General features: G+C 42.9%; 1 protein-coding gene across 1 annotated transcript; it reads left to right on the top strand.

The window, feature by feature from the left end:
• Positions 1 to 6,027: 6,027 nt before the first annotated feature.
• Positions 6,028 to 15,161, top strand: LOC147336307 (carboxy-terminal kinesin 2-like). The gene is made up of 7 exons (XM_086286170.1): positions 6,028 to 6,048; positions 8,794 to 8,958; positions 9,072 to 9,228; positions 9,467 to 9,606; positions 9,698 to 9,772; positions 9,924 to 9,999; positions 14,916 to 15,161. Exons 1-6 carry the CDS (start codon positions 6,028 to 6,030, stop codon positions 9,936 to 9,938), a joined length of 573 nt encoding a protein of 190 aa, XP_086142296.1. The 3' UTR covers positions 9,939 to 9,999; positions 14,916 to 15,161.
• Positions 15,162 to 16,621: the final 1,460 nt, after the last annotated feature.

Genomic DNA, 16,621 nt, shown 5'->3' on the forward strand with positions numbered 1-16,621 from the left:
TCCGTTGATTTCACTTGGAGACTTCAAAAGACGTACACATGTTTTTGTGAAACCATCTCTGGGAACTTGTTCTCGTTTTTAATGTGACTGAGTACATTACACAAACTTTTCTCTTATTGTTGTAATTTTAATATGTGTGTCTGGAACAGGTCTCTCTTGTAAATGAGACATTGAGTCTCAATGAGCCGACCTGTATAAATAAAGCTTCAATTACAAAGTCCTTTGTATAAAAGCTCCTTCAGCTGCCAGTGGGACGTGCTGTGGCTCTATCGGTTGCAGAGCCTTTATATTGTTAGTTAGAAACTACAAATATAATGGCTCACTGTATTTCAGAATCAGAGAAACTTTATTAATCCAGGAGGGAAACTGAGTTGTCATAGCAGCAAATATACAAGAAACAACAAGCACTCATATAAAGTGAGTGTAGAAACAGAGTTATGATAAATAAATATTCAGATAAATAATATCAATATTTAATATAAATAATCTATAATCCAGTTTTGAGTTCCCTCCCCAGACACCTTAACGCCCACTCACATCCTGGGCCATCTGACCTCAGGAAATCACATGATAGGGTGGGGCCAGGTTTCACAATGAGCTCACCCGAAACCCTGGCTGATTAGGACCCCCACCCGCTTTCACACCTTGGCTCATGTGATTACGTAGAGGATCATCAGGGGGTCCTTTGTCCCTCTTTGGGGGGAAACTCCCACTGGGTTTAAATCTGGGACTCCCCACCAACTGACCCTTAGAACTGAAGAAGCTTCTCAGATGAGAGGTGAAACGTCTTCAAGCAACTCAAAGAAGTCCAGACGCTTTTCTTTGCAAGCTCCTTAGTCTACAATGACCTGGATGACTGAGAACCGTCACAGACAACTCAGTCCCATATTTTAGGTTATTCTGAATAAATCGTTCATGCCCTCTCTTTGGAAAGAAGCTGTTGTGGTTCCTGGTCCTAAATCTAGTCGTCCAAAAGTTCTAAACGACTTCAGGCCTGCTGCCCTCACCTCAGTCTTTGAAAAAATCATCAGAAATGTGATTATGGAAGACACTGAACTTCAGCTTGATTCAATGCAGATTGCACATAAGCCCAATAGAGGAGTGGAGGACGTGCTTTTGATTCTACTTCACCTGATTGTCAAACATGTAGAGAGTAAAGGACTTCAGTTCATCGATTTCTCTGCTTCTTTATATAACACAGCCCCAGATTTGAATCAAAAGACTTTTAGAACAGTTTGAAATCCGGACAAACCTGAGCAAGTGCAGTCATATAAATATCTTGATGACAAATGCTATTATTTTTCTGTAAAGCAAATTGACCTAAAAGTAAAGTAACCTTGATATGTCAGGATGTAGATGTCCCACCCAACAACGTCACCCAGCCCTGAAACATCGGTACTGTTCAAGGCAGCATTGCTGTCCACACGTCCATCAGAGTGTTTCTTTGGACTTCATGGTGTTGCTGCTCCCAGTATTCTCTGAGACAACCTCTGAGGCCGTCACAGAGCAGCTGTATTTGTACTGACATTACATTACACACAGGTGCACTCTATTTAGTCATTAGCACTCATCAGGCAATGTCTATGGGCAACTGACTGCACTCAGACCAAAGGGGGCTGAATAATAATGCACATAACAATTCTCTTCACTCTGCTGACAAGAGATTCAACCCCCACTATGAGCACCTTCTAAAGAGCACCATTGAAAGTATCCTCACCAACTGCATCACTGTGTGGTATGACTCCTGCACTGGGTCCTGCAGGAAAAATATGACAACGGGTAGTGAGAGCAGTGGAGAGGATTGCAGGGTCCTCTCTTGCCTCCCTCCCCAGGAGATCTACTGTGCCTGCCTCATTCGAAAGGTCCTCTTCATTACAGGTGACTCCACTCATCTCTTCAACAGCGTCTTCAGTTTGCTGCCATCAGGAAGGATACTGAAGAGACCTTTTGACCTTTACATTTTCGTTAATATCTTTAAAACAGAAGCAGCAGAAACGAGAATTTTAGCAGCACAAACCAGCACAAGCGTAGCACAGTTGATTGACACCAGTTTTGTTTGATTTAATTAATGTGGGGGGGCTGGTTGACCTCTGGGGACCTCTAGAAATTTTCTTGAATATCTTTAAAATGATAGCAGCACAAACAAAAATTTTTACAGCACAAACGTAGCATAAACGTTTGATACCACTTTTGTTGGATTTGAAGAAGGTGGGGGGTCGCGGGAAAAACCAGCAAAAGAACTCGAGCAGCCGGGCTATGTAAAAGGTGTAGGGGGGCATGTTTGCGGTCACGTCCAGCGGGTGTGTGGGCTGTTTGAGTCATCTGTTACCAGGCAAACTCCAATGCAGCAGGCTGCTGAACACACACAGGCCTCCTGCATCCTCCTCTTCAGCTCTGCTTGCCCGATATCGTGACCTAAGCAGGGTCGGGCCTGGTCAGTACTTGGATGGGAGACCGCCTGGGAAAACCAGGTGCTGTAAGCTTTTGCACTTCCACACACAAACTGCAGAGGGCACTTCTGCTCCTGCTTGTGCTTAGAGGCATGAGAAGTTAACATTTATGGGTGATAAAATCCTTTTTCTATATTTTTAACATGAGAATATCAGTTTTCCATCTTGTGTTCCAGAGTAATCGGACAAAAGACAAACGTAGAACAAGGAAAAAAGAGGCCAAGTGTCTCACCTATAAAACAAAATGACTGTTTTCTGAATAGTCTCACACAGATAAACATTTGCAGGGAATACCTTTTCCTTCAAAACAAACGTCACAGACTGTGTTTTTCTTTACTGATTGTATTTGAGTAGAAACTCAGATTAAAATGGCATCAGTGCTCATAAAATGATTTAACTGTAAAAGTAGGTGTAGTGGATCACTTTGCATAGATCTAGATAAAAGTGCAGTAAGCAAAGACTACAGTGGTCATTGAGCAGCTGTTCCTATAATGTGAATCTGGGATAAAGGCACAGATTATTTGTTTGCCTTTGTTTCCTGGTTCTTTCTTTCTTATCCAAATGGAAAAAGAGAGCATAAAAGTACTGTTTACAAGCAGCTTATCTATCTCATTGTGCCCACTATCATAAAATCTTGGTTGACTGAGCACTGAGCCATCTACCACTCGAAATTGAACCTGTGTGGGACAACAACAAAGTCCAGTATACTAAGTTTCAGTAATGTGCAGTTTTTTCTGTGGAAGATGTAAATCTAAATAGATGTCCTATTGTATGCATAATATACCACTGAACTTTATAAAACAACTACTAAAAGCAAATTTCGATTTATTTTAGATTTTCTCAAATCCAAACAGTGCTAAAAGCATGCACACAGTCAAATATTTTTCATACGAGGTGCTGAAGGTTCTGCAATGTTCTGTCAGTGCGCCCCAGGGCAGCTGTGGCTACAATGTAGCTGCCATCACCAGTGTGTGAATGTGTGAATGATGTATCTGTGGCTTTTTGTCACACTTGGAAACCACGGTGTTGTGCAGCTATTTGCCTTGTTGCAGGGTTTTTAAAAAACTGCAGTTTTGATTTTAGTGAAAGACACCGTCTCATGACTCATTGAGTGCCGCGACTGACGAGCCAATCCGTGGCCTGCAGTCTGACGATGTCACATTTCCTGACTGCTTGGAACCCCGACTAAGTCGTCCTGTAGCCCACATCATAATGTTTCCATCTCTCTGCTTGACTGCGGGGATGCTATTTTTTGCATCACACTCCTATTTCAAAAGGTCAGTTAAAGCCACATAATTGGAATTTCATTTCATCTCCCCACAGCACTTTCTCCAAAGTCTTCCCTGAATCATTTAGATGTTCACTGGCACTTGAGATGGGCCTATACATGTTTCTCCTTGAACAGGTAGCTACCCTATGTTAGCCTAGCTTTCTATCACTGATGCTCTGTGTGTATTGTTATGGTTCAAAATATGGGGATGGAGACAAGAGACAAGAGAAAAATCACAATAACAACACTGGTCCGGTCGGGTTGAGTCAAACGATGATGATCACACGCGTGGGAGATGGACACTGATGCAGACAGCCTCAGATCTCAAAATGGTGGAGCATTGCTCAAACTCTTATAGCCTCTGGTGCCTCCACCTTATCATAAAAGCCTAAACATTCACATGCTTTTCTCTCACACGGCGCCTAAGCTACGACCTTGGCTCCCCGTTTATCTGCTCCTGCTGAGTTGGGGCAGAAAACTCCAGCATGCTCTGTTCTCTTCTAATCAGACAAATAAGGCGATGGCTTTCTGCAGCAGTATTATGCATCATAAAACAATATCATTCATCCACAATAAATCAGCAGTCTACTTTAATGCAAATCAGTTTAACTAATGCAATAGTTGTCAGCTTCTTCTAATTCAGGAGAATAATGCAAACTAAAACTACATAATAATTCACAATCTTTAGTTAGGGGTATAACATGGCATAAAATAATATTATAATCTAACAGTATGCTGCTGCCTCTCTCTCATGTTACTTAAAAAATTAACCCCACAGCTTCAATAACCGTATCTAAAAATCTCTCAGTGAAAGTTACGGTTGTAGGTTTGGAAACATTTTGGGGTAGCCAGTGTTAAATAGAGACAGGGCCACATTCTTTATCTAGTCATTGTAATGAAAGAAGCACATTAAAAACTATATGAGAGTTTGCTTTTAACAAGCATGTAATGACTCTACTTAGTTTAGGTAGTCTTAGGGAGTCAAACTGAAAGTAGCATTTTGTGGATGTTTTCCCTGCTGCCCGATCCCATCAGTCTCTTAAAGCATCATTTCTTATGCGCCCTGGTGTGACAGTGGTTTCATGGCGCTACAGGTTACCTGAGCACATCAGGTATATTACGGTTGAAAACCAGTGCCCGGCCTTCCAGTGGGTGTTCGACCCCTCGTGCACAGCTCAGGAGTCTAAACGACCCAGCAGTTATGGACATGTGTGTTTTTGGTGTGCTGTCCCTCGTTCTCCCTGCTTGCAGGTATATCTGTGTGTGTGTGTGGATGCCGGAGTTTCTGAGAGCACCCGTTTACAGGCACCTTCAGGCCTGGTGGGTGTGGCCCTGCCAGGTGGTTGGCCACACTTGAAGACCATCACACAGCTGATCAAGCCTTGTCGGAGGAGCTACTTAAGAATGCGGTGGCGCTCTCTCTGACGCTGGATCATTGCGTGACTTCACGTTAGTCTCTCGGCCAGTCAGTACGGATAGTCTGCCGCATTGTATGTGTCTTACGGCTGCCTGTTTGTTATCTCCCCAGGAGAAGCGTGGAGATGAGAGGGCAGCGAGCACGGGGTGCTCAGACACTGAGGAGCGGAGACAAGGAACACTAGCACTGGGAAGAGGACATTTCACGGGAGTCGGGAACGCACTGCGGATTTATTGTTATTTTCCATTCACTGTAAATAAACGCACTGCTTGCATTCAGAGCTCCGTGCCTGGCTCCTCCTTCCTCACATCCCCACGGTTGACGCTGACCAACCGTGACAAATAGCTTTTCTTAGATTCATTATTAGTTCAACATTGACAAATAGTAGTTGACTAATATCAGGAGCCAAAAAGAAAACAAAAAACAAACTAAATAAATATTTCAGACGCTGAAAATAAATTATTACGGTTGTTTAAATTTGCTGTCAGCAAGTTAGGTCTAATGCATGTAGTCAATCTAATGAATCAATATTACATGTAAAAAGTACAGAACTGAAAATAAAACTAAAATATAACGGTAAATGAACTGGTTCTTGTATAAAACCTTTCTACTCTCTACAACTTGCCTCATTCATGCACTCACTTTTTTCTATGCTTTTTCTCTGTAAGTGCTTTCTATCTAACATTAATACGCATTCATCCTCCCGATGGATGCATCGGAGAGCAACTTGGGGTTAGCATCTTGCCCAAGGATATTTGGCATGCAGGCTGGAGCAGGCGGGGATTGAACCAGCAACTTTCTGATTAGTAGGTTTCCTGCTCTACCTGAGCTACAGACACCCCAATTTGTGGTGCTCTGGAAACAACACGTTCTCATCCCAACAGGTAACGATGCTATGTGACAAATCATCGGTATGTGTAAATGTGTTTTTTGTTCTAATCATGAATCGCTTTGTAAAACAAGACCTGATAGGGTTAAGGTTAAAGTTATGGTTAGAGTTAATGTTAGGGATAGGGCTGGAATGGACGGCTGGAGCCTCTCCTCCAAGTGTGTGTTACTGCCGCCATCAGCATTCTGTTGTATTCTGTTGTCTGCTTTTCTCTGTAAGCGCTTCGAGCCTGTACTTTTTTGCTTTAGCTGAGTAATGAAGTTGAATCAGTACTTTAACTTTCACTGGAACAATAGTATTTTTACTTCTACTTAAGTGGAGAATGTCTGATCTTTTGCCAACTCTGGCTGTCTCTCAGTCTTGGAATACCCACTTGTTGTCCAGCGGTGTCCTGGGAATATGGGAACTAGACAGACTGGGGAAACAATGGGAGGAGACACAAAGATGGAATCACTTTTACCATCTTTTATGTATTTGCTGGTCGTCTTATTTCTTCTATTTTGCAAGCACAGTGTTGCAATCATTGTCTTTGTGGTACAATGACACAGGTAGAATGCAGGTGTTTTCATGTAACACGATGCCAGAAAGATGAGTAATGTGTTTTGAAGAGAAGATAAAACATCATGTTTGAACAAAGATAAGCAGCAGACACGTCTGTGTGTGAGTTGTTCAGGTTCAGTAAGAAGGTAATATGTCTGCAGAATTTGTAATTCTTATGAAGATATTGCTTGTACAATAAATAAAATCCCTTTAACTTCTTCTGGAGAGTGTCTTTATATATTTAGTCATTTTGGGGCGATCCTTTATTTAGTAGTAACTCTAGTCGGGGATATATATCAGAGTTTACTTTCAGATATGAGCATTGTGTTTCCTGTGGATGAATGAATGAATTATTTATTTATGTAATTTTTGAAAGACTGGCTCATGTAAAATCTCTGAAAGTATGACAAAGCTCTCCTGTTACACTTTATGGACACCTGAGCGTCACCATGAGGGCCTGTCTTTATTCACTTTATTCACTGAAATCCACTTTTATAATGAATTCACAGTAATCACTGACACCTTCAGAGCATTACATTCATTAAAGACGTCTTCTACACCTACTCTTCCAGACGACCGACACATACTTCAACCACTGCAGGTTAACCAGCCACTCATCAGTAAAGCAAAAACTAAATGTAAATGTCCTCATGTGGAAAAGACTGAAACACAACTCCCATATATCACTAATGTAACAGATCCATTTAGGGAGAGTGAGAACACTAGGCTGGATGTGTTTTAATGCAGGAACATTCATCATGTCTTCAGTTCAACAAATCATTTACATTGAATATGTGAGCTGGATGGTTACACGACACAATGTGATTGTCAACAATAACTGCAATGAACGCTGGTTTGAGGGCGGAGTCAAGGAGGCCATTTACGTGAAAAGGGAAAGACCCTCTCTGAATCAAGGAGGGGGCCTAAGGGTACATCTGTCACCATCTTACAATGCTGTGATTGCAGCCGTTCTCCAACTCTCTGTGAATGGTACTCAGGACCATTGATCAGCGGTTGTTGATCAATGGTCATGAGAATTTGCATAATCATGATTAAGGAACTGACCTCCCAGCCCATTGTTCCTTCAGTCGGCTGGTTTCTCTGACTGAAAACGCTACGTCCAGAAGAACAGAATCAACTTTTGGAGATTTACTTCCCTGATGATTGAGCACGCATCAAGACCTTTTAATCAGGCCAACAAATATCTTGTACTCAATTTTAGCAGCAGCCATTGTGACACTGATGATAAAACTTGTGTAAAAGTGCGAAGCTGTAAAAAAGTAATTATAAAAAAGCGTTTTTGTAGCTGAATGTTACTGGATAGCTGTTTCATCTGTAACACATCAAAATAACCTGCTAAGGTTTAATAGGCTATAAGGAACACACTCACTTCCTGAGCCCTGGGCAATAAGAGACGTTTTGTGTTTTATGATTTATTGATATGTTTGATCCTTTCTGACCTGCGTTAATGAAGCAGTCATTAGAGCACCATGTCCGCTAGAATACTTCTGTAGTTTGATGCTTGAGTCGTTGCAGACTTGTTGAAACTCCCTCACCCGTCAAAGCAGCGTCTTTGTTATTCGCGTCCAGCAGATGGCAGTGTTTCACTGTCTGACGGCTGTCTGAAGCTTCAGCTGGATTATCCGTTTTCATGTTTGATTAGAGGTTTGTGTGTGTGTGTGTGTGGGTTTTTAGCCACGAGTTGTCCACGATAAAGCATATTGAATGGCCTGTCTAATATTGTTAGAATTCTCCTTTGGGTTAGTTTCATTACTCAATCGGGACATTTATTTGGAAAAAGAAAAAAAGAGGGAAAAAAGAAAAAAAAGAAAAGAATTAAAAATAAATAAATCCTCATAGTTTACATTTACAAATATCAATACTGAATGTTACGTCCCTCTGCAGCTTCTAATCGTCTCAGTGTTTTCAGCTGGTGCTAATTGGCCACACCTAGTCAGGTGTGGATAAAAGCATACCTGAGGCAAGCTTCCCGGCAGTGCACTAGTCTTTGCCTTGGTGGCACCAGCCATTTTAGCCAACCTGGTTTTCCATTTTAGGATGAAACCTCTTCTCACCCACACTCTGTTATTCATCTCTGTTTTTATGTTGCGGCTTTTGAGCCGGGTCGTAACACTGAAGATTACAAAGATCAACATTAAGACCAGTCTGTGCATTCAAAGCAGTGACAGAAAAGAGTGTGGGGCATTAACCCCCACTCACTTCACAGTTCACGTTCACAGCGAGCTTCGTCGAAATTTACAATGAGACCCTGAGGGACCTTGTGTTCACCGGCAAGTCCAGCAAGAGACCTGAGCATGAGATCCGCAAGACAGCCAGCAACGAATTGACAATCACTAATCTCACCTATGAGCGGGTCTCCAATGAGGATCAGGTACAGCAGACAGACATCTGTAGCTCAGAACAAATTAATTTCAAATCTGCTGACAAATTGTTACCAAACTTTGAAAATACATCAAACTTTATCGATGCTCTATATTTTAAAATGTTCCCTCGTCCTCTCGGGTTCTCCGTCTGATTGCTTTGGCCAATCAGAATCGCTCCACTGCCCAGACAGCCCAGAATGACCGCTCGTCTCGCTCCCACTCAGTCTTCCAGCTGGATATTGAGGGAGTTAATGCCGGCAGGGATGTCAAGTGCAAATGTATCACACTGGAAGTACCAGCATCAGGAATGTGGTTTCTTCTTTTTGGATCTATAATATTTAGTCTGGTTAGTTATTGTTACTGTAACCAGTGCAAAATCTGCTCTGATGACTCAACGTTAATGTTTGAGCCCCTGAGCGCTAAAAGAAGTGTTTTGTAAAGTATTAAAACTACCTTTAATGGAAGGAAAAACGGATCACTGCTTCCTATAAGAGTTGGTTTTCTCTGTGTGTGTAGCCACTCTGTGCCTGGTGGACTTGGCTGGCAGTGAGCGAATGGTGAAGAGCCAGTCTCAGGGTGACCGTTTCAAAGAGATGACCGCCATCAACAGCTCACTGTCCAACCTGGGCGTCGTTATCGCCGCTCTGGCCAAAAAGGTCTGCAGCTGCAGTTTCTGTAGTCTTAGATGTCACACCTGCTTTCTTTACATTTACAGTATTAATGATTTTTTTGGCCTTTGTGTTCCAGGAGACTTACGTAGCTTACAGGAACTCGAAGCTCACGTACCTCCTTCAGGGATGTTTGGGGGGGAAACGGCAAAACGTGAGTTTGTTGACATCACAAATCTTTATAATGACGACACATAAAACTGAAGGAATTTATCCCCAAAAAATATTTAACAGCGTTTGATCTCACCACTTCAGATTGTGACTGTTTATTCTTTGGCACTAATTTTGGATGTCTTTATTTGCAGCTTGATGTTTGTTAACATTGCTCCGGAGCCCGACAGCTTTGGGGAAACTCTGAACTCATTGAGGTTTGCCAGCAAGGTCAGTGCAGTCTTGTTTCCAGTGTTCATTGGACAGAGTACATTAATGATGTCCTTACATCAGCTGTTTATGGTAAACCAAAGCCATACTCCATATCCATTTTAATACCTTGGTGTGTAATTCATACTCACATTTTGTCTGAAGAGTAGGGATGTTCCTGGCGTCTTATTTACTAGTCGACTAATCGAGGGGGAAATAATTAGACTAACCAACTAATGTAAAACTAAGGAACATTCAGATATTGAGTTGATTTTCAGAACTGATTAATAGAAACTGTCAAACTAGACGCAGAGGTATCTTAAACCATTTATCACATTCTGTTAAATACAAATGAAAATGCATTACTACAAAAGATGTTCTATTAAAATATGACAATCATTTGAGAATCTAAAAGTACGTCTAAGTGTGGCGAGAATGATTCAGGTAATACATTATACAGCCGTTTTCTAGTCAGGTTGTGGGGGCAGCAGGAAGGACTACTCCTGACCACAGCTGATAGATGTAAACTGGCTAGCATGACCAAGGATGCTGGGGCCTCCTACTGGTAGGACGTGCCCAGCTGGAACAGCCTCCTGGCCAAGGTGGCTGTCACCTTTTGATGTGAAGGAGTAGTGACTCTACTCTGAGCCCCTCCCCCATTGACTTAACTGCTCTCCTAAAGGAGAGGTTTTCCACCTCTCAGGAAACTAATTTCCTCTGCGTGTATCTGCGATCTCAGTGTTAACAAGAAGATCAGGGTAGATTAATAGATTTATGGCGTTTCTCAACAACAGTGCACCATCTGGTGGTAGATCGCTGCCTAACATTTAGAACACAATGTACCAGCATTGGGCATCAATTAAAATGTTAACAATTAGATTGAACGACTGGTAAGTCTGATACAGACTAGTGACAATTAGTCGACTAGTCACATAAATCCCTGATAGAGCCCACAGAAGTGGCCTGCACCATGTGCGTGGCTTGCTTTGCAGTTTAACCCTCAGTAGGACCTACAGCCATTTTTCATCCCCAGCGTTTTTTAATATTAGGCCATTTTCACTGTGTTGAATAGAATATAGCCAAACCTTCCGACCCTTTTTTTTTTTCTTTAGAATTGCAGTCTCCGTTTATTAGATTAGCTTAAAGTGGCTAAGCTACAAACCGCCATCCACATGAGGTCCTAGAGCCATAAATCGCCCCATTGAAACCCATTATAAACGCTATTTTTCACTGCAGAATTATTACCATTAACGTATGGGTGATGGCTTCTGTTTCGGTTCCGTGTTGGACAAGGGGCCTTAGAATTGTAATTTTTTTATTTGGCCACCGGGTGGCGCCCTTGTTCCGCATGTGACGCCTGCTGGAACATAGACCTTTTCCAGCGGGCTGCTCGAGACATACACCCGGGAAAGGCAGACTCATTCCCCGAGTGCAGCAGCAGCTTGGCCCGCTGCTCGTTCGGGACCATTTTCTGCCCTTAGGGCTGTTAGAGGGTGCATTTTGACCTTTATATTTAAAAATAAATAAAATAAAGGTCTCTCTGCCTAAAAGAAAAAAAATTTGTGTCTGTCTCATTCTAAGTTTAGATAAAAGCCTTCCCTCTTTGAAGTACACCCTGCAATGCAAACAAATCTAACATGAAAACAAGAATAAAAAACAAATTAGACTTTATTTTGTCGCCAACCTCAGCTTGTTTATGCAGGTGCAGGCAGGAGAGGTTATAAGAATAAGCCGTAGCGCGGGAGTAGGCATTTTCACGATGGCACGGTACCGAGGAAGTAGTGGACATCCTGATGCGCTCTGACAGCGAGGATCTCTCCTCTTCATCTGCCGAGAGTGACTCTGATTCCGGGGGTGACACGGATGATTCGTCTCTCGACACTGATCACCAGGAGTCGTCCTCTGATTTTTCTTCTGAAGATGAGAACGAGGGGAGGACGCCGGAGGAAGCAGCGGCGTGGACCTCCAAAGATGGGAAGAAATGGTCCGCAACAAACGCCGAGACGCTGCGCTACGTCGCAGCACCCACGGGGCTTGTTCCGGGACCGACCCACTACGCCGTAGCCCGAATTACGGACCCACTCTCCAGCTTCAGGTTGTACATAACTGATGGGATTATACAGCATATAGTTGCAATGACAAACCTTCAGGGCAGACGCTAAATCTCATTCTGGAGAGATTTAGATAGCAACGAAATGCTCGCTTATGTGGGGCTGCTAATTTTGTCCGGTGTATACCGGTCAAAGCACGAGGCCATCGCCAGCCTTTGGAGTGAGAAAACGGGAAGGAAGATTTTCCGTGCCTCAGTGGCTGAGAAAAGATTTTGTCACATAACCAGAGCGCTCCGATTTGATGACAAACTCACCCGACCTGCACGACGTGCGGACAAATTGGCTCCCATTCGGCAGATATGGGACATGTGGGCACACCGCCTGGGGATGTTGTTTAGTCCAGACCGGGACCTTACGGTGGATGAGCAGCTGGTACCGTTCAAGGGAAGGTGCAGTTTCCGCCAGTATATCCCCAAAAAGCCTGCGAAATGCGGCATAAAGGTCTGGGCAGCATGCGATGTCAAGACATCATACGCCTGGCGGCTGCAGGTTTACACCGGGAGAGCAGCGGGCGAACCGGCCGAGGTAAACCAGGGGATGAGGGTCGTCCAGCAGATGACTGACGGGCTCCATGGGCATGTCGTCACAGTCGACAATTTTTTTCACCTCATCTGAACTGGCAGAGGAACTCCTCGAAAATAAAATGGCTCTGGTCGGCACAATCCGCCAGAACAAAAAAGGAATCCCACCCGTTTTGCGCCAGATGAGAGGGAGAGCCGTCTACTCCTCGATCTTTGCCTTTTCAGCGAAACAGACCCTAGTGTCGTACATTCCCCGACGGGGCAGGAATGTGCTTTTATTGAGCACGAAACATCGCAGGCCGGAGGTCGGCGATGACGAGAGAAAAAAGCCAGCGATCATCACAGACTACAATCGATGCAAAGGAGGTGTCGACAACCTTGATAAGGTGGGTGTCATTACGCATCAGTTACGCACACCTTTATTCATTTTCTTCATATATTCTTGTGTAAAATATACAGAGGTTTTATGTTGGTTTTTTTTTGTTATGTTTATTTTTTGTTAGGTTGTCGGCACCTACTCCTGCAGGAGACGGACCAATCGATGGCCAATGGCCCTTTTTCATCACATCATAGACGTCTCCCTCTACAACGCCTTCATGCTGTGGACCTCCGTGGATCAGGCCTGGCATCAGCAGAAACCACACAGGAGGAGGATGTTCATTGAAGAGGTGGGAGAAGGCCTGATCACGCCCCATTTGTCACAAAGACAGCGTCTTCCCCGCTCATCAGCCGCTGCTGAGTTAGTAAGAGATGCGCAGGATGGTGCTGCTGCAGGCCCCTCTGGAGTGACAAATCCCAAGGGCAGGAAGCTCTGTGAGCTCTGTGTTGGGAAAAGGAGGCGAGTGGGAAACACATGCAGCAAATGTGGAAAATTCAGCTGCCGAGCCCACAGCAAATTTGTCTGCAGCCACTGCTCTACCTGAGCAAGACATTTACCCCCCAGCCACACACACGCCCCCCACCCTCTCACTGCTTTCTCACTTTCTCACACTCTCTTTCTCTCTCATACATTTCCCCATTCCCAACAACAATATACATAATTACATTTACCATATACATGTTCTTGTTCATTGTTGAAAAATAAATGTTTATTTGGTTCAAACTGATCTTGTATTTTTATTTACATAATGCTTTTCATTTGATTTTAGATGGCAACAAGGTAATATGCATTTATTGGGGCAAGAGTTAAAAACGTTCTCCTGCAAAAAAAACTAACGGCCGATCAAAATGAAGGTCAGTAGTAATTTTTAGACCATCCAAAGGCCTAATTAAAAGTACAATAAAATATAACTTTCAAATGTATTTTATGGAAAATATTTAATTTTTTCATTTTTTTTGCCAAAAAAGGCAGTGTGCTCATGTGACAAAACTGGGATATAAAAGGTTAAAATCGCGAAATATAATTAAAACTTTATATGAATATTTCAAGGAGAAGTAGGTCTAAAATATTGGCTAATTTAAAGTGGAAAAATATTAATGTATAATCTTTTTATAGCACTTTTTATGGCGTGGTCGATTTTTGGCTCTAGGTCTTCATAAGGGGTACTTTTTTTTTTTTTTTTTAGGACTTACCAAGGGTTAACCACCAAAACACTCGTCTGCAGTGGAATTTCTTTGAGCTAATCGATTCATTTCATCTTCTAATTAATGTGGAAAATGGTGGCAAAGGTGGATGAAATGAGTGATTCCTAGAGTTACATTTTATTGCCTTTTTTCTTTCCTTTTCTTAAAGTTATGAAGGCATCTTGGATGCCATTTCAGTGAGTGGGGGTTAATGCCCCACACTCTTTTCTGTCACTGCTTTGAATGCACAGACTGGTCTTAATGTTGATCTTTGTGATCTTCAGTGTTACGACCCGGCTCAAAAGCCGCAACATAAAAACAGAGATGAATAGCAGAGTGTGGGTGAGAAGTGGTTTCATCCTAAAATGGAAAACCAGGTCGGCTCAAATGTTCTGTGAGTCATAGGAGTCTACTAACATTTCCATGATAGAACAAGGCTGCAACCTTTGTACACTATATAAGGCAAAGAACTAATTAGCCTCATTTTGTTTTCATTCTGAGGCTTGTTTTTTTTAGCACATACAAACAACTCTTCTTATGAGAATATTAGGACGCGTCTTGTATATATGATCGGCTCGCACATGGCCCGAAGATTGGTTTACCTTCTGCCATGTTGAGGCCAAAAACCCTGAGGACAGAAAAAAACAAAAAAAACCCAAATGGTAGGTTGTCTCTGTGTGAGAGACGTTGGCATTATACCCGATATTTTTTTAAAAATGCAATGTGTGGATTTCTTTTACAGACAACATCTGCCATGTTGTGGACCGCTCAGAGTCTCCCCCTCCAGCACTGCTAATCCAGATGTTGGATCTGTGTTTCCACAAGCCCCGCGAATTCTAGAGACTTATTCATCATGAAGAAAACAAGACAGTCGATCGATCGATTATTTGCGCAAGGGAGGCCACCATGAAAATGACCTCTAGATCCTCCTCCTCCTGCTGCCTTTATTGAGAGACCGTTCACACAAAACACGTCAGAACAAAGCCACGCCCAGACAAGGCATTGTATGTATATGTGTGAACTTCTGTAAGTGTGTGTGTGTGTGTGTGTGTGTGTGTGTCAGACCTCCTGCTGACCAAAGGGTCATAAACGCAGGAAGGTTACATCAAAAGAAGCACAAGGATGTGTCTGTGATAAAAGACTACAGCCCCCCACCTTGATCCTCGAGAATCTGGGGGGAAGGACAGTGGAATTTCTTTCATCAGAGTTAAAACAATGTACAAATGGTAAACATAAAAATGACAAACATTTAACAATTCACTCTAACACCAGACCCCACCGACTCCGCCCCCCTCTCCAGGATGCTCACAGGACTCTGCAGGATCACACCCGTCTGAGGAAACGGAACTCAACATTAAACTCACAACCTTCCACCTGCTGTCGACGGCACTGAATGAGTATGTGCAGGAGATATGTTATGGATGCCAATCCGGTCACCCCAGCCAGTTACAACACAGTTGCCTGTTTGAGCTGCCTGTGTTTTTCTTCAAGACCTACTATGATGAGGTGATGGAAAAGCTCCGGACGCCCCGATTCATCCCGGCCATCCGTCTGTTTGTTTGCTCATACAGTGTCAGTGAGGCTGAAGCACAAATCATCAGCACTGCAGAGCGTCTTCTGTGTGAACTGAGATCAGTGCCGCACATTGTTTGCACCACTGATGAGAATGTCGGATACCTGCTAAATACCAATCATCACACCCGCGGAGTTAAATCAGCGCTGCTCCACATGATTGGAAACTACTGGTCTGGGAGACACAAGATTTAATGCACATCTGTTATAAAAACCTTACTGTGCACTACACAGAAAATGAAATAAAAACGTATGCTAACACTTTTTTCTGGTCATTTGTATTTGTGTTTGGTCAGAGTGATTATGGAAAACACGCTGAGAAAAATATATCACAACCCTGCACACCCAGGGGGTTTAGGAAGTGTAAAGAAGCTCCGTATCGCTGTCAGTGAGGCAACAGGCTTAAAGCCGTCATTACCTGACGTGGAGCGTTTTTAAAAGGAGATATACATATACTCTTCATAAACCTGCAAGGATAGAGGACACAGAAATGCAAGGATACAGAAATGCAAGGATACAGAAATAGAGTTTTGGTTAACGGGACTGACAAACAGTTTCAAGCTGATTTGGTTGACATGCGTGAATATTCTGCGGATGATGATAATGTTAGGTACTTATTGACATGCATAGATGTGTTTTCTAAGTATGCATGGGTTAGGTGCCTTGAAACCAAGACAGGACAGGCTGTTGCTGAGGCTTTTGGTGATATTCTGAGAGAGGGCCGTGTGCCTGAAAAACTCCAAACAGATTTAGGGAAGGAATTTTATAATAAACATTTAAAAAACTAATGGAGCAGCATAACATCACACATTTTTCAACCTTTAGTGAAATGAAATCATGTGTGGTAGAGCGTTTTAACCGCACCTTAAAGGGGAA

The sequence above is a fragment of the Aulonocara sp. 'chitande type north' Nkhata Bay genome, linkage group LG3, assembly GCF_057382095.1.
Source record: "Aulonocara sp. 'chitande type north' Nkhata Bay isolate Kocher_YH1m ecotype deep benthic linkage group LG3, A_spYH_male_GT1.1, whole genome shotgun sequence".
Classification (NCBI taxonomy): domain Eukaryota; kingdom Metazoa; phylum Chordata; class Actinopteri; order Cichliformes; family Cichlidae; genus Aulonocara; species Aulonocara sp. 'chitande type north' Nkhata Bay.

Coding starts and splice junctions, on each gene's coding strand:
- LOC147336307 (XM_086286170.1), top strand. CDS start 6,028: ATGCTATGTGACAAATCATCG. Junction 8,959..9,071: donor GGGTCTCCAATGAGGATCAG/GTACAGCAGACA, acceptor ATATTTTAAAAT/GTTCCCTCGTCCTCTCGGGT. Junction 9,607..9,697: donor TCGCCGCTCTGGCCAAAAAG/GTCTGCAGCTGC, acceptor TTTGTGTTCCAG/GAGACTTACGTAGCTTACAG.